The following is a 16597-nucleotide window of genomic DNA, read 5'->3' as shown; positions in this document are numbered from 1 at the left end:
ACAATCTAAGCTGCATGTTTATTTCTTCACCACAATTTATTTCTTGGGATTTGCAGACTTGTGCCTTAAGTTCAGTTAGCACACAAAACCTGTCTTTTCAGACCTGTTTTCATCGACCTAAAAGAGCACAAATCCCAGACAGAGAAGCAATCAGAAAAACCAGTTGAGACAGCATGGATGTGCCCTCAATGGCCGGAAACAAGATGGATAAGCAATCCTTGAGCTCAAGGCACTGAAAGCTTAGGGCAGGTCTCCCAAAGACAAGAATGGAAACCTCCCTGCCTCCAAAACAACTCTGCACCTCCTCAGCCTCTCTGACCACAGTCCCATGGCAGTGAGCCTACCTGCACTCTGCTGAGACTTGACGAGTCGTGTCGCCCTCTCAATGCACACAATGAGGCACCCAGTCACCTTAGGGTCCAGGGTGCCACTGTGCCCTGTCTTCTCTACTCGAAGGATGCGTCGGATCCATGCCACCACCTCATGGGAAGATGGATTGGAAGGCTTGTCCAGGTTGATGAAGCCAGACCTACAGAGTGAGATGACAGATTAAGAGCTACACGCTGGGGCTAACAACGGTAATGTGCAAAACAGGATGAGATCTGTCATGGTAAGATTGAGACATTCCTGAATAAACAGCTAGACAGGAGCTGAGCCACAGAGCTGCTCCACAGAGCACACAAGGAGCTGTTCTGCACTGCAGCTCACATGCCCCATGATTAAACAGTACTCTCCAGAATGCTACCACTGCTCAGTGTAAAATGCTGCAGCCGTGCTCCAAGCAGACCCAAAGCCCCACGCAGACTGAATGGCTCTCCAGAGAAGCACCAGGTCTCCCCTGGTGTACATCTACCTGCAGAGAAGCCACAAAACCAAACCAAAGCCACCCCCAAAGAAAATGGCCAGCAGGTCCCAGGCAGACATCCACTGGTGAGCAGCAAGATGGAGTCGAGAGAAAAGAAAAAGGAAACTGGAACAGAATGTGCTTGTGAGATGCTAACTGTGGAAGTGAAATAAGACACTCTGAATTGTTACACTCACCGTACATAGTCAGAGATCTCCCTCTTCAAGGGATTAGCACCGGAAGGGAGGGGTGTGTAGTGTGTTGTCAGCACGTTTAGCTTGTCAAAGTTCTACAAAAGCAAAGCAAATAAATGACTGTAAGTACCATGAGATGGAGGTGAGACCGAGGACAGCAGCTTTGCCTCAGCACAGCTCCAAGTTGCACAGGGGATGCTTTGCATTCAGGTTAATGATCTTCTCTGACTAAAACCGCAAAGATGAGGGGCAGAGAAAGGAACAACACAAATAAACCCAGCAGAGCCTCGCTGCTTTCAGGTCACGGAGCAGAAACCCGAACGAAACCCAACAAGAAAGACGGGAGTCACCGCCCCTCCGTGCTCGTTACCTTCAGCAGCAGCGGCCACTGGGACGTGTCCAGCTGCGCCACACGGGACTCGGGCTTGATGAGGAACTCCTCGGTGTGCTGGATGTCCTGCGGAGCACAACGAGGGCTCAGTGTGTGCCGCGCGGTTTCGCTCACACCGCCCATCCCCCCCTTCTTTGCCCGCCCCCCGCTCCCGGGGCGGCCGCACGGTGCCGGGCGGGACACGTGGAGCCCATCGCGGCCCTCCGCCAGCCCCGCGCCGCCCTCACCGCCACATCCTCGTCGGGCAGCGATCGCTTGTCCTTCTTCCGCCGTTTCTTCACGGAAGAACCTACGAGAGAGACGCGTTTAGCGGCCCGCTGGTCCGATAAGGCGCCTTCCAGGCCAGCCCCGCCGCCGGGCACCCCCCCACGGATCGCCACGCGGCCGCAAGTCGCACGCAGGATCCGTCGGCCCCCTCCCGTCCCACTCCGATCTCCCTTCCGCCGCCCCGCCGCGCACCGTCCCCGTCCGCCATGGCCACGCCGCGTGGTGCCGCCGCCGCGCCGAGAGCGGAAAGGCCGCCCCTTCCCGACAGCCCCCGCGTCACCACGTGACACCAGGTAGGCGGAGCCACAGCTATCCCGCCATGCGTGACCACGCCCTCGATGGCCCCGCCCACTCCACGGCCCCGCCCCGCGCCCCACGAACCAATCGCTGCAGCCAGGGAGCGCGCTAGCACCGCAGCTTTATTTCAGACGCTGAGCTCGACGGTAACACGGCATTACGCTCCCCGCCGGCGGGGCCACGCGACCCGAGCTCGTCCCGCCGGCAGCTCCCCGCGCACGCGAATTCCGCAGTCCTGAGGCAGCAGGGACCGTCCGGGCACAGTCCAGTGACAGTCCGAGCGGCTTTCAGAGCCCGTGTCCCGCGGGGCTGAGCATGTCCTGCAGCACCAGGTGCAGCAGGTGGTTCTGCTCGGCGCTCAACAGCGGCCACAGCTCGGCCTGCAGAGCCCGCAGCGCGGCCGCGTCCTTCTCCTGGCAGGCCAGTACGGCGGACTGCAGCAGCAGGAAGAGCTCTGAGGGCAGGTAGCTGGCGGCCGCAGGCAGCCCTCCTCCCGCCGTGCCGCCCTCGGGCGCCTCCCAGCAGTACTGCTCCAGCGTGCGGGCGTGCTCGGGCGGCAGCTTGCCGGGCGGCGGCTGCAGGAGAAGCAGCAGCAGCACCCGCGACACCTCGCAGCTCACCAGCGCGTCCAGGAAGGCTCCGCCGGGCGCGGCCCCGCCGCTCCCCCCGATCCCGGCTCCAGCCAACGCCTGCGCCCGCGTCAGCGCCGCCAGAGCCCCGGAGTAGTCACGGCCCAGCAGCAGGCAGGAGGCGCGCTCCGTCAAGCAGCGCAGCGCCTCCAGGGGCAGCTTAGCGGCCGCCAGGAGCTCGGCAGCCCTCTGGAAGTGCGCGGCGGCACGGGCGGGCCGGCCCGTATCGCGCAGCGCTGCCGCCAGCTCTAGGCAGAGCCCAGCCGCCAATGCCGGCTGCCCCCGCTCCAGGTGCAGGCGGGCGGCGAAGGCCCCACAGCTCTGCGCCGCCGCCAGGTGCTCGCCGAAACCGCCGCGCAGGGCCAGGCGCTGCCGCAGGTCCCGCTCCTGGCGCAGGAAGAGCCGCGCCGCTTCGCCCAGCGCCGCCGCCTCGGCGGGGCCGTGGAAGAGGCTCTGCGCGCAGCGCGCCACCGCCAGCTGGCACCAGGCCGCGTAGGGCAGGCTCTCCTGGGCACGCAACTCCCGCGCCAGCGCCGCAAACTGCTCCGCAGCCTCCGCCACGTTCGGTTTCCGCAGAAAACGCCGCCGCAGCTTGGCGGACACCAGCCGGTACCGCGACAGGAAGTCTCCATCCCCGCCGCCGGGGCCCGGCCCGGGCCCGGAGCCGCCCGCCCCACCGGGCCCCGAGCCACCCGCCGCCGCCAGCATCGCGCGTCGCCAGGAAGTGGCGCAATCACGTCGCGTCCCCCTTGGAGCCTTATTCCGCTGACCAATCAGCATCCACTACCGGGTCAGGCGAGGAGGGGCGCAGATGGGGGTGTGGCCTAGAAGCAGCTCCGCCCATCTACGGGGCGTGGTCACATCTTGTAGGCCCCGCCCCCCGGCCGGCGGGCAACCCGGCGCTCGGTGCAGCCCGGTACTCTGCGGCTGCCCGGCAGCAGCGGTCCCGAGGGCGCGCAGGCCGGCCCTACGGCAGGGCTGGCTCCTCCCTGTCCCCAGACGCTATGCTAAACAGGAGGTGCTCAACTTTCTGCCCCGTTGAACCCACTCGGAGTGCCGTGCGGATGCTGCACCGTGGGAACTTCCCTGCGTGGGTAAAAGTTCGGTCCCAAAGGGCGGTGCAGGTGTTGAGGTCTGAGAGCGAAGCTCACGCTCGGTATTTCGCACGGGTGGTGAAGTTCAGTGCATGCAATGGGCACCCCCGGAATTCTAAGAAAACCCCTGTCTGACCTATTGACTCTCAGAGCGTTCCACAAAGCTGCTGACTGAAACTGCAAGGTGGATAATGTAACTCATCCCTCTGCAGCACAAAATCCCCCAGGCTGGCAGTGCTGTGGCGTAGCGCTGATCCGCCTCCCCCCCAAACACCCACCGTGTGCAGGCAGCGCTCTTCCTGCACTCAAAACCGCAGAGAGCCCACGGGATGGCAGTGTGCAGTCGGGCTGCTGCCACCCAGCAGTGCGTTGGTCTCAGGAAGGCTGTCCTCCTCACAAGCCGTGCCTCGCTTCTCCTCCTGCTGCTCTCTGGCTGCTGCACAAGGTGGCAGAAACCAGGAGTCTGCTGCTTGCTGCTCTGTCCTTAAGCACTGCCAGGAGCAGATGTGCTCTGTGCCTCCGTGGGTGCAGGTACCCAGAGGTACGCGTTGCAGAGTGACTGACACCAGCGAGCTGATGCTGTAGAAATGCCCTTGAAGATCCCCAGGCTTTCTCTAGTCACAGCTATTTCCTCTGCTCTCTGTCTGACAGGTTGGGTTTATCTTTTAGATCGACTCAGCGAGGGCAGGAGGTGAGGCTGAGCCAGCACGACTTACCGAGACGAGGAGAAAATGGGCTCGGTGGCCTCTACTTTCCTCTCATCAAGCTCTGAGATTTCCGTGGATGGAACAAGGCACCTCCTGGCACATTTCCTATCCTGCCCACACATTGCTGAAGTTTGTGTTCTGTTGGGGTCGGATGTTGGTGCCAGGTACCCAAGGAGCATAGCCATGGGTTCAAATCTGAGCCTTCTTTCCTTCTGCCCTCTCACCCCCCTTCCGCTGGGCATTTTCACGCCTCCTGCACCATCAGCCTATTTGTGTCCTGTGTACCTGGGTGCACTGCAGAACTTACCTCCTGCACAACCCCCTCCACAAGGGCCAGGAGGGGAAAACCAGGCAAGCCCCTGTGGGAGGGAAGTGAGGTGGGAGGTGTCATCACCAGCCAAGGGCTTATAGGGGCCACGAGGAACAGGAACTTCTGTCACAGCCGGTGCAGGAGCTGAGGAGTGCCAGGTGAGGTGGGCAGATCAGGGTCAGGGCTGCCAGCTGGTGGGGGGCCGTGCTCAGAGCTGAAAGGAAGAGCCTGGGGCTGTGCAGGATTGTGGCATGGGATCATTTGCAGGTGGTGGCCATGTTGCTGTGCCATACAGACACACAACGCGTGCTGCAGGGCTACCTTTACATGCAAACTGTGCTGTCTGTGTGCACAGGGGCTGTGCTGGCCCTTGCGAAGTGTATGCAGAGCACTGTGATGGGTGTCAGGCAGAGCACGCTGCTCTCAAACCATCAGGTGCTCGGTGGCAACGCTGCTATGCAGTGAGCTGTGAGCGGTGAGTGAGGGGCACTCAGTCTCCTGCGGCTTTTTACCACTGTGAGTTGCAAGCAGCAAGCTCATGGAGCTCTGCAGCCTCCATCCAGGCATGCTGCCCTGCCCTGCTGTCCGGGTAAGCTGGGCAGGTGTGGAGGGAACAGAGAAGGACATTAGAGAAGTTGTGGTATGTGGGAGGAAAGCTGGAGATTTCTGCAGCTCTCCATCACTCAGCATCATGGAAAGTGGAAAGGGGAGGGAGGAATTGGGGCACGCAGGAGCTCATGGGCATGCAAAGGGTTCTGCAGGTGCTGGCAGAGGATGTCCAAGTGCGCAGCGTTGGGTCCCTGGGCTGCACATATCCCAAATTCATATTTGCTGTACCTGTTTTGTCACTTGTGTGAAATCAGAGCTTGGGGTGGGCTGACCCCCACTCCAAACACTGTTAAGCAGCTCACCTCACACACAGCCACAGTCTCATCTGCCCGTTCCCAACCTCCCTCATGGCACAGAGCTGAGAGAAGCTGGGACAGGCAGGAGCGGGCTCTGCTTTGCTGCCGGTGTTTAATGGGCACATCCTCAGTGGACATTTCCCTACAGAGAGCAGGTAGAACATGTTCTTTGCCCAGAGCCATTTTCCCATTGCGTTTGGGGCACTGGGTACCACAGGTGGCTGTGCTCCCTGTGCATCCCAATACCCACATGCCTCCAGCTCGCCCCAATACCCCTTGCAGCTCTCCCTGCACATCTCATTCCAGGTCTGAATGCTTACAATGGACCCTCAGAGCACCCCCCCTCCTGCCATTGAAGTCACTCAGCAGCTCCCGGGTAACTCCTGCTGTCAGATCCACGATGGGTTCCTCTCAGTGACGCTGCCTGTGATGTACTCACTGATCTTTGCCGTTGGGCTGCTCAGCAATGTGCTGGCACTCTGGGTGTTTTCATTCAGCATGCAGCGCCAGACCTCCATCACTGTGTACATGAGGAACCTGGCCCTCTCCGACCTCCTGCTGGCCCTCTGCCTGCCCTTCCGCATCGCCTTCCAGGACAGGAGTGAGCCCCGTGTCTTTTGCAATGTTGTTGGGGCCTTCTTCTACCTCAACATGTATGTCAGCATCACTTTCCTCAGCCTGATCAGCCTGGACCGCTACCTGAAGATCATCCGGCCCCTCCAGAAATACAGGATTCACACCGTATCCTGTAGCACGTTGGCCTCTGGGATGGTTTGGGTGGTGAACTTTGCCTTCATGCTGCCTTTCTTTTTTGAGAAAAGAGGGAAGGGACCCTGTGACCATAAATGCTTCCACTTCAGGAGCAAAAGCACCGTGGCAGCAGCCTTCAACATGGCCGCAGTAGCTGCCTTCTTCATCGTGCTGTTGCTCTTCCTCTACTTCTACAGCAAGATATTTGCCAAACTGCACCAGGTCTCCTCAGTGAAGGCCCAGCAGCTGAACAAGAAGACCAGCACGAGAGCCATCACCAAGACCTTTGTGGTCTTGATCATCTTCATCGTCTGCTTCACCCCCTACCACACTATCCGCATCCCTTACATCCTGGCGCAGATCGGGGCCATTTCCAGCCTGCCCTGGAAGCAAGGTCTGCACTTCACTAACGAGCTCGTGCTCTGCATCTCAGCCCTCAACAGCTGCCTCGACCCCATCATCTTCTTTTTCTTGTCCAGCAGTTTCCGCAGGGCCGTGCTCTGCACCATCCAGGGCAGGCTGAAGGGAGCCCTGCTGAGCAACCAGGGCAGGCTGACCCCCAGCAGGTCTGTGACAGAACTGTAGGGTCAAGGTCCAGAAAATGGGATTTCCTCATTGCGGATTGGCTCTGGCCACTGGTGTTTATGGGACAAGACTTGCTGGGAAGATGGAACCACTCCATGAGACATGGCTTAGAGGGCATGGTGTGATGGGTCAGGGTTGGGCTTGGTGATTCATTGAGGTCTTTTCCAGCCATAATGATTCCATGACTCTACGATTCATGTAATGCCACCAGGGTCAGAACCTCCATGGGAGTAAACAAGGAGGAAAGGACAACTGGGACCTTGCTTGTTCCTACCACAGCTGGCATAGCTGAAGAGCATATTTCCAAGCACAAATGAAGCTGGAAGTGCCACAGGAGATTTGGCCTTGTCCTGGGAACCCCAGGCAGCCCAGAGCAGAGCTGCAGGCAGATGGAGGAGAGGAGAGGAGAGGAGTGAGAAGGGGAATGGGAATCATTACTAAGGACACATCGTCTTCTCACCAAAGAGAGGAAGAAAGGGATGGGACAGGAGAAGGTGCAGTGCAAAAGCATCAGGGAAGGATGAGGAGACATCAAAGCATCACTTGTGGAGCAGGGGAATATTTTGCTCCATGATGCAGCCCAGAGGTGAGCACTGCCAGACTTGCACTACAGACCTGCCAGGAAATGCTGCAGCCCTGCAACCTCAAACCATGTCAGCAACAGCTGTATTCTCTAATTACTGCAGCCTCTGTAACCTCAACTCAGCCCCACATCTCCGTGCACCGAGCTCAGGGTTTCCTTTAGCTCTTTGCCCCTCTCACCAGCACATTTGCAGGGGCTGGCAGCTCTCCTGGGCACAGCACAGCTCGCTTGGGGCCATTGCTTCAGGAAGATTGCAATGGGCAGAGGGGCTACGGTGCCCCCGAGCCCCAACAGGAGCAGCTGGCTCTGAGCTTCGCAGCTCTGCTGTTCTGCAGCAGCTCCGAAAGAGAAACCCACGGGAGATGTGCAAGAGCTGCTGCCTTCATCAGCGCCTGTTCCCTTCCTGCAGAAGATATTTCTCTGTATTTTTATCCTGTTCTATGCCCACACCTCATTTGTTCCCTTATTCTTAGGGCAGTGCAGAGGTGGAGCAGCAGCATGCACTCTCTGTTGGGCAGCAGAGCTGGGCAGTGAGGGGTGAGGGTTCATTAAGACCAAAGTGCCATAGTGACCACAAGACTCCAACACCTGAATAATACTCGGGAGAATAAAATGTTTCCTTAAAGACTGATTGATCTGATTTTTCCAATCAAGGTATGAGCAGCTTCAGTCCTCTTTTCTCTCTGTATGATGAGCAGGAGAGACGGATATTTCACACAGAGGGTGGTGATGCACTGGAACAGGTTGCCCAAGGAGGCTGTGGATGCCCCATCCCTGCAGGCATTCAAGGCCAGGCTGGATGTGGCTCTGGGCAGCCTGGGCTGCTGGTTGGCGACCTGCACACAGCAGGGGTTGGAAATGATGAGCATTGTGCTCCTGTGCAACCCAGGCCAGTCTATGATTCTGTGATGATCTCTCTAGCAGAGGTGGGGGGAAAACACAGCCAGCAAAGCTTTTCCTATGGAAAGCTGCATGCAAAGGTCACAACGCTGTTTTTCTTTTCCGATCAGTGCTGACGAGCTGCAGCAGCGTGTGGTTCAGAAGCCTCAGCACTGCAACAGCGGCGCCTGTGTGCGGTGCTCAGCGTGCACAACGCCCCCCCCCCGCAGCCATCCTCCCCCACAATGGAAGCCGCAGGGCTTGCAGGGCTGCGCTCACCGCTGGGTGCCCCACATCTCACCCCCCCGCCCCATCCCCAGGATGAAGGCGGTGGGATGCAAACCGACATCCTTTTCATTTCTAGCTCAAAGCAGCACAGGGATCGTTATCTCTGGCAGGCAGGAGGTGACGCGCAGCCGCGGGGGCTGTCGGGAAGTGGCGGCGGTTGCGCCGCGCTGTGGCCGCAGTGTGGCCCCGGTGTGATCCCGCTGTGAGCCCAGCGCAGCCCCATGACAGCACACAGCCGCTGCTGCCCTGCACCCATCGGATTCTGCACTGCCATGGCTGCAGCCTGCAGCTTGCCCAGGTGAAAAGCGATTTTTCGTTCCCTTTGCATGTAAGAGGAGCCCCCCCTCCCCCTCCTCACGTTACCCCGGGGCTGTTATTGCCTGGATAAGAATTTTAGCTGATAGATGCTTTAATTAGAGATTATTGTTTATTGTGTAGTTAAACTGGTGATGGATGTGTCACGTGGTGAAGCAAAAAATAAATAAATTCATGCTTCAAGCGTACTTGAGACCGTGTCCTTCTCCATCCTGATCCATTACAGTGTTGGAATATTATGCTGTAAATTATTAGTAGAGTGTTATGTGGTGGTTATGCAAAGCAGCAGCCGTTCTGCTCTGCCTCATTATGGTAACTGGAATGATGCCTATGCAATGTTAATCCCAGGCCTGGGATGTCTTCAGGAGGCTCACATGAGCCCAAATCACTGCACCAGTAGCTCTGGGTCACTGCTGAGAATCTTTGTGCTGGGAAAGCTGAGCGGTCGTGCTCTGATCCATGGGGAATTCACAGCATTCTCTATGACACTCAAATCTGAGGATGGAAAAGACCAGAGAAGCATCACACCTGTTGCTGCTCTATTCCAGGTGCAGTCAGGGCTCACAGCTGTGACGTCTGCTGTGACACCACGGGGTGCACAGTGGGCTGCAGGGCTCTGAGCAGCCCCTCTGCTGCCTGCCATGGCTCTGCCCCATGCATCCATGCTGACTCGCCGGTGCCTCCGCCTGCTGACCCCACAGCCCGTGTTCCTGAGCAGCCTGCCTGGGTGGGACTGCCGACAGCCAACAGGGGAGAGAGCAGCCAAGAGGAGAAGGAGGAAGGATGGGGAGGGCCGCAGCCTGCCAGCATCCTCCTGGGAAGAGAGGTACGGCAGTGGGAGGTGTGTGCTGCGTGTGGTGGGGGAGCATTTGGGTATGGAGGGCTGCCGTTAGGAAGGTCTGTGTGTTGTACACTGCATGCACAGCTCAGCTGTCTGCTGTCAGAACCCTGAGCAATCGTGGTGTTTATTGCCCTCAGCAAGCACCAGCCTGGCTGTGATTGTCAGTGCCAGAGCAAAGGGCTGCACTGAGAGCTTAAAGGTTTCACCTCCATCCGCTTCTCAGGTAGAAATGAGAGTCTCAGCTGTGACAGAAGTAATGGAAAGGGCAAACAAAGAGGTCTAAGCAAGAGGGAAGGAGCTGGGACAGAGCAACTGCCCTGCTGGCAAAGAAGTACTCACCCATGTGATTCACTGTTCTGTGCTTGAAATCAGCTGGTGATTTGGATGCAGCTCCTAAAGCCCCACTAGGGAAGAACAGCAATATATCCAGCTGAGCACGTGATAGACACTTAGGACAGCTTGGATATCCATCTTGCCCCATCCTCCCTTATTTTCATTGCAAGGCAGCTTTGTGTGTTGCATTCCTGCTCTCCTTGGCTTGGATATAAATATCAGTGGGTTCCAAGATTCATCTCCCTCTGCTGCTGGAGGGCTGGCCATGTTCATGAGCCAGTAATTCCCTTATGCAGCGCAGAAACTGCATTGGTCCACACTGAGCTTCATCCCATGCAGCTTTCACAGCAGTGACCAGCAATGCGAGCAGGCAGAGGGTGCAGTGAGCAATGAGAGGAGTGTCTTGTTCTTCTATGGGAAACCTCCAGGGAAACAGGGCTGTTCTTGGCTCTGTCTTCTAATGGGGGCTCATCCAGGACAACGGGGGCCCAGGCTCAGTCTGTCCTGTGCTCGCTGTGGCTCCTGTGTTTGTTGTGGCTCCTGGGTCCTCCCACCCCAAGCAGCTCTGAGCTGTTGTGCTTTCCAGGTTGGCAGATGCAGCGACACCGCTGTGGAGACTTCCATACCAGGAGCAGCTGCAGGTAAGGTGTGCAAAGCTGGAATTTCTCCATCGTGTTGCCCCGGCTGTCCCTTTCCATGCCCTTGAGCAACTGCCCTTAGGATCTGGCACAGCAGCTGGTCCAACTCCACCGAATCATTAGGATTGGAAAAGACCTCAAAGATCACCAAATCTCACCCCAACCCATCCCCACCATGCTCACTGAGCCAAGTCCCTAACCCCCACCCTTTGCTGCCTTCATTCCTGAGTTATTCTAAAGCACAAAAGATGCCCAGGCCCTGCACAGTGCAGGTCGGGTTAATGGAGGCTTCATTGCTCCAACACCCCAGACCCACCCTTGGGGCCACGGTGTCTCCATTGCTGTGTGGTACACAGAGGTTGTGTGGTCCTGTGGGAGTGTTCCTGGCTTTGGACTGCTCTGTAGGTGAAGTATGAGAGCCTGAGGGAGGTTCTGCAGACCCTGACATCACATCTGTTGGAGCTGGGAGGAGGTGTGCAGGATCCCGGAGGGCTCTGCTGTCCCCTGCAGCCCGTGGTCCCCTCGGTGAGTGCCCATGGTTGGTTCCAGAGGAGCTCCCTTGCTGCCTTCTGCTTTGCAGACTGCAGAACAAGAGCTGTATGCTGCACTCATACAAATCTGCACCAGAAGCAGTCACCGCTGTTGCTGTCACTGCTACTGAAGCACAGCAGCCACTGTGCTGCATCCACTGGTTGGGCTCCACAAATGCCCAGCAAGTGCTGTTGAATGGCAACAGGTGCCACCTTTTTGTGCATGGAAGAATTTATCGACACCCCTTTGTTTCATCTGCACTCCCACGTCAGACGGCATTCTGTCAGACTGTCCCTCTGCTGCCATCTGTCACACAGCAACAAAAGGAATCGGGATTATTATTGGGAAGCTTCAACCCCTATTGCCATCCCCGCAGCGTCTGCCTCTGACATTGTGGGCCAACATAAAACAGGAAGCATCACTTTTGGAGCAGCCCTTGTGCAAGGCTTTGATTTCCTTCTTTCCTCCCTCAGCCCACCGTCAATGGGTACCGCAACAAATCCACGTTCTCTGTGAACCGAGGGCCGGATGGGAACCCCAAAACAGTGGGGCTGTATGTGGGGACAGGCAGAGGTCAGTATGGGACCAGGGGTGGTGCTGGGTGAGAGCTGCTGGGCTTACATATCCCCTTCTCTTCTCTTTTGTACAATGGGGTGATTCAGAGCAAAGGCTTTTCTCCAGCTTACAGCACTGCACGCTGCATGGTTTGCAGTGAAACAACCCCCTCAAATACCCATCTCTCTCTCCAGCAAAAAATATTGTCTGCGTGAGAACTGACCACATGAAGAACATACCCCTAAAGCACAAACAAGTGGCCCAGGTAAAGTAAATACCACGTCTGTCTGCAGGTGGGAGGACAGGGTGCTGTTGCTCTTTCTGGGGGGATGCTGCATTGGTTGTGTGTTTGTGTCTATCTAGTGTGTATGTGTATGTCTATGGATGTGTAGTTATGTGTTGTTCTTGGATCTGTTTCGATTCTGGCCAATGGAAAAAATGCCTTTTGAAGCACAAAAGTTAACGCCGGAACCTCAGAAGCGTCCCCTGGAGTGAAGTTAATGAAGCAGCAATTAATTGCTATTTAAAACAGATGAGAGTCACCAAGTGGGACGATTGAAACGTGTTGTTTTCCTCGCAAAGAGTTTTCTCTCGACCCGAGATAGCACAGAGGGCAATGGTGGAACAGTCGCTGTTTGGGGCACGGCATCACACGAGGATGAGGCTGTGTCCCTCACTGTGCTGTGCTCCATGCAGTGCTATGAGCAGTTCATCCGCCGCTCCCCGCTGGGCTCCTGCATCCTGTTCCATGAAGGTGGGCACTGGAGGGAGCTGGTGGTGCGCACCTCCCAGCACGGCCACACCATGGCCATCGTCACCTTCCACCCCCAGCAGCTGGGCCGGGTGAGTGGGACTGGGCCAACTCCAGGCCATCCCAATGGCTGTCACGGAGCTCTGTGGGCATACTGAAGCGACCATTCCTTCCCTCTCTTCCAGGAGGCTCTGGATGCTCAGAAAGCACTGCTGAGAGAGTTCTTCACCTGTGGACCTGGAGCAGTGTGTGCCCTGACGTCGCTGTACTTCCAGGAGAGGTATTGGTGCTTGGGTGGCTCTTGTGGACGTGGCTTTAAGGTGGCTGAGCCTCGCATTCCTTGTGAAGTATCAGAAATACTTGGATTTGGTTCTGCCCCATGGGAGTGTTGAGCCTGGGGAGCAAAAGGGAAAACCTAAAGTGCTCTTAGACATGACCTGGGTACTGCCAGGCTGATGGCTGCACTCAATGGTCTTAGGGATCTTTTCCAACCTAAATGACCCAATGGTTCTACCATTCCCAAATTGCATCAGCAGCAAAAGTGGGAATACATCCCGGGGCTACAACCCTCTACAAAGGGCCACAACCCCGCTACATCGTTGTGACCTGATTCAGTTCTCAGTTGCAGATCCCTTAAAAGTGTCACAGTTCCTTGATCTTGTTGAAATGCTCGTATGGAATAAAAGCAAACGTGCACCCCAGGAAAGGGGCAATGAAACGCCGCCCCCCCAGCAGGGTGTCATTTTATGTGTCCTTCCAGCACCATGACACGCTGTTCCCATGAGCAGTCACCCTTCCAGCTCCTTCATGGAGAACCACACATCTTTGAAGACGTGCTGGACCTGACATTTCGCATCTCCCCAGATGCCTTTTTCCAGGTGAACACAAGAGGAGCAGAAGTGCTGTACCAGGCAGTCAGGGAGCTGAGCCAGGCTGCCACAAACACTGTGCTCCTCGATGTCTGCTGTGGGACAGGTGAGCAGCATGAATCATAGAACAGTTGGGTTGGAAGGGACCTTAAAACCCACCCAGTCCCACCTGTGCTGTGAGCTGGGTGCCCCCCACCAGCTCAGGCTGCCCAGGGCCCCATTCAGTCCAGCTACAGGGATGGGGCACCACAGCTCCCTGGGGCTGGTGCTTTCCATGCCCAACATTATCTCCAATGCTTGTTTTCCTACACTGAAATGCAGTGTGTTTGTGCATCCCTGGTTTCCAGGCACGATTGGTCTCTCTCTGGCTCGCCACGTGTCCAAGGTCATTGGTGTTGAGATAGTGCAGAAGGCAATAGAGGATGCCAGGTGGAATGCAGCATTCAATGGTAAGTTCAACCACTGCCATTGCTGAGAAACCTGAAGCAAAAGTGAAGGGTTGCTCCTAACTACTCCCTCCAGTCAGCAAAGAGTGGGATTTTGTGTTAGGATGTCTGAGAGCACACCTTGTTTGTGTGTCTGCTTTCTCTTTGCAGGAATTTCAAACTGTGAATTTCACAGTGGAAAGGCAGAGGCTGTGTTACCAGAGCTGCTCTCATCGTGGGAGGATGCCCGACCCCTTGTTGCAGTGGTGAACCCATCCCGGGCTGGGATCCGTAAGGATATACCATTTATTTTCACCTTGAAGGGAAAGTTTTGAGCAAGCTGTGTGGGAGCTGTTGTGCTGGCTCCAAGCCCCCCGCTCACTCATTCTCTAGACATTCACCCCGGCCCTACAACCACCCTCATGGCCTCTACTGGTTTGGGCCAGTGTTGGGAAGTCTCACAGTGGCCCTAGAGCCCAGATGCTGCCCACTGCAGTGGGGTGTCCCCAGGAGCTGGAGTGTCACCGGGCCGTGGTGAGATGGTGCTGTGCTGTTGCAGATCACAGGGTTGTGAGGGCCATCCGGAGCTGCGGGGCCATCCGAAGGCTGCTCTACATCTCCTGCAAGCCAGAGGGTGAAGCCATGAGGAACTTCCTTGAGTGAGCAGCCTCCTCTTTTCTGCTGACATTAGCAACACTTGCATGCCCCGAGAACGGGGACCTGAGGATCTGTCCTCAGCACAGGGGGGGGTTTTGTTGTTACCTAATTTCACAGGGTTAATTCTGCAGGTGGGACCCCGGTCAGTGTGTGGCCAGAAGTGGTTTGTGCTTTTGCACTGCTTTGGGTTTACCTGCAAGCTGCACTGGTTGAAGCAGTGGGTATTCCTGATGCTGAGTGCCAGCAGAATGCATCATTCAGGGGTAGAAAAAAATGCAAAGGTGTTGTAATGACATTGTGCACAGCCCTTCCCCAGCATAACACGGAGGGTGGTGAGGCACTGGAGCAGGTTGCCCAAGGAGGCTGTGGATGCCCCATCCCTGCAGGCATTCAAGGCCAGGCTGGATGTGGCTCTGGGCAGCTTGGTCTGCTGGCTGGCGACCCTGCACACAGCAGGGGTTGGAACTGGGTGAGCATTGTGGTCCTTTTCAACCCAGGCCATTCTAGGATTGCATAATTCTATGATAACAGTGCAGCAGGGTGTGGGACACCACATCCCCACACTCCCTGCAGGAAGGTGGGCCTCCAGCCAAAGAGCAAAGCCAGCTCCTGGGATTAGCCATCACCTCCTTAGGGTTAATCACCCAGCCGAGGGCTGACGGATGTTAGCCAACCTAAAGATACTCTCTTAATGCCTCCTCCGTGAAGCTAATGGCACAGGAAGGCTTACAGGGCAGGTCTGAAGGTCGCCCTTCAATGCTGTTCTTCCTGCAGGCTGTGCTGCCCCCCTGACCCAAGGAAGAAGCTGGAAGGAGAGCCGTTTGCCCCCGCGCTGGCTGTCCCTTTCGACATGTTCCCTCACACTGCTCACTGTGAGCTGGTGCTGCTGCTCACCCGCTGACAGCAAGGAGGTTTGCAGCTCTGCGAGCTCAGGAAGCGACCTCCTGATGTCCTTAAGGAGCAGATGTGGCTCCTTATTTTTATATGAATCTCAAGAAATGAGTTATTTTCCATTTGCTCTTACTGCGGGTTGCCTAATCTATATGGAAACATAATGATTTCTGGAAGTCGTTTTCTCATTGGGTTGCTCTGCAATAGCCAAATAAATAGATAAACCAGGCTAATTGCATAAATGAATAGAAGGTATTTGTGTGTTATGCTCTTCTCATTGGCCGGCAAGCTGCAAGCCTCAAAGGTGCTTGAAACTCTCTCCAGCTCTTCAGAAAATGAAACTACTGCAAATTGGAGGTAGATCTCAGTCTGCAAAATGTTTCTACAGTCGGGCGTTGAGTTTCCTCAGAAAGAGGAAATTGGTTGAACGGAGGTTGGCAAACTTCTAAGGAAACAGGGAGAGCTTCTGCCCTAAAGACTCTACCTGCTGGTATCTCTCACAGCTGTGATTTGATCCTAAAGAACCCTAAGGATCATAGGATCATTGAGAATGGAAAAGACCTCTAAGATCAAGTCCAACTGTACACCTACTGCCAGTATTTCCCACTAAGCCATGTCCCTAAGAGCTTGGGACAGTGCCAGCCACCTTCACTGGGCTCTTCAGATGCATAGGGTCAGGACCTGGGGCTTGTTAGAGCAGATCCTACAGCAGAAGGGAGGTGATGGGCACACTGCTGGCAGGTTCCCTCGTGCTGCCCCTTTGCATGCTTTCCCTCTCGTTTTCAGCTCACAGTGAGGGATGCTGTTCATGGAATCATAGAATGGCTGAAGTTGGAAGGGACCATAAAAATCACCTAATTCCAACCCCCCGCCATGCACAGGGCTGCCAACCAGCAGCTCAGGCTGTGCAGGGCTCCATCCAACCTGGCCTTGAATGTCCCAAGGGATGGGGCACCCACAGCTCTCTGGGCAGCAGTGCAGGGCCTCACTGCCCTCTCTGTAAAGAATTTCTTCCTAACCTCTAACCTAATCCTCTCCCGTTTTAGTTTAAAGCCATTCTCCCTCTTA

General features: G+C 56.3%; 4 protein-coding genes across 13 annotated transcripts; 2 read left to right on the top strand and 2 right to left on the bottom strand.

Annotated features, from left to right (window-relative positions):
• Nucleotides 1-18: 18 nt before the first annotated feature.
• Nucleotides 19-1956, bottom strand: LOC122162450 (H/ACA ribonucleoprotein complex subunit DKC1-like). The gene is made up of 5 exons (XM_042822742.1): nucleotides 1889-1956; nucleotides 1657-1718; nucleotides 1409-1495; nucleotides 1042-1133; nucleotides 19-529 (listed from the first exon to the last, which is right to left on the bottom strand). Exons 1-5 carry the CDS (start codon nucleotides 1902-1904, stop codon nucleotides 241-243), a joined length of 546 nt encoding a protein of 181 aa, XP_042678676.1. The 5' UTR covers nucleotides 1905-1956; the 3' UTR covers nucleotides 19-240.
• Nucleotides 1957-2096: 140 nt separating this feature from the next.
• LOC122162451 (40-kDa huntingtin-associated protein-like) lies at nucleotides 2097-3330 on the bottom strand. Its single transcript, XM_042822743.1, has one exon. The coding sequence runs from the start codon at nucleotides 3328-3330 to the stop codon at nucleotides 2281-2283; it is 1050 nt and encodes a 349-aa protein (XP_042678677.1). The 3' UTR covers nucleotides 2097-2280.
• Nucleotides 3331-3565: 235 nt separating this feature from the next.
• Nucleotides 3566-8324, top strand: LOC122162452 (probable G-protein coupled receptor 34). 9 transcript variants are annotated; one of them, XM_042822746.1, is made up of 3 exons: nucleotides 3566-3712; nucleotides 4386-4587; nucleotides 5945-8324. In XM_042822746.1, the coding sequence occupies exon 3, from the start codon at nucleotides 5951-5953 to the stop codon at nucleotides 6971-6973; it is 1023 nt and encodes a 340-aa protein (XP_042678680.1). In that variant the 5' UTR covers nucleotides 3566-3712; nucleotides 4386-4587; nucleotides 5945-5950; the 3' UTR covers nucleotides 6974-8324. The 9 variants fall into 9 exon arrangements, with proteins under 9 accessions (XP_042678680.1, XP_042678681.1, XP_042678685.1 ...); XM_042822747.1 differs by having other exon boundaries at nucleotides 3566-3716; XM_042822751.1 differs by having other exon boundaries at nucleotides 3566-3716; nucleotides 4368-4587.
• A 560-nt stretch (nucleotides 8325-8884) lies between these two features.
• On the top strand, nucleotides 8885-15775 carry TRMT2B (tRNA methyltransferase 2 homolog B). Of its 2 annotated transcripts, XM_042822738.1 has the most exons (13): nucleotides 8885-9021; nucleotides 9587-9864; nucleotides 10799-10853; nucleotides 11256-11375; nucleotides 11855-11954; nucleotides 12131-12201; nucleotides 12633-12779; nucleotides 12873-12967; nucleotides 13448-13662; nucleotides 13904-14005; nucleotides 14153-14272; nucleotides 14541-14640; nucleotides 15413-15621. In XM_042822738.1, exons 2-13 carry the CDS (start codon nucleotides 9680-9682, stop codon nucleotides 15537-15539), a joined length of 1437 nt encoding a protein of 478 aa, XP_042678672.1. In that variant the 5' UTR covers nucleotides 8885-9021; nucleotides 9587-9679; the 3' UTR covers nucleotides 15540-15621. The 2 variants fall into 2 exon arrangements, with proteins under 2 accessions (XP_042678672.1, XP_042678671.1); XM_042822737.1 differs by lacking the exon at nucleotides 14541-14640 and having other exon boundaries at nucleotides 15413-15775.
• The last annotated feature ends 822 nt before the right edge of the window (nucleotides 15776-16597 follow it).

Source organism: Centrocercus urophasianus, unplaced genomic scaffold (genome assembly GCF_019232065.1).
Source record: "Centrocercus urophasianus isolate 14NV4802_14NV808 unplaced genomic scaffold, USGS_Curo_1.0 seq_207, whole genome shotgun sequence".
In the NCBI taxonomy this organism is placed as follows: Eukaryota; Metazoa; Chordata; class Aves; order Galliformes; family Phasianidae; genus Centrocercus; species Centrocercus urophasianus.
Note: the sequence above shows the minus strand (reverse complement) of the source record. Positions and strands in the feature narration are given on the sequence as shown.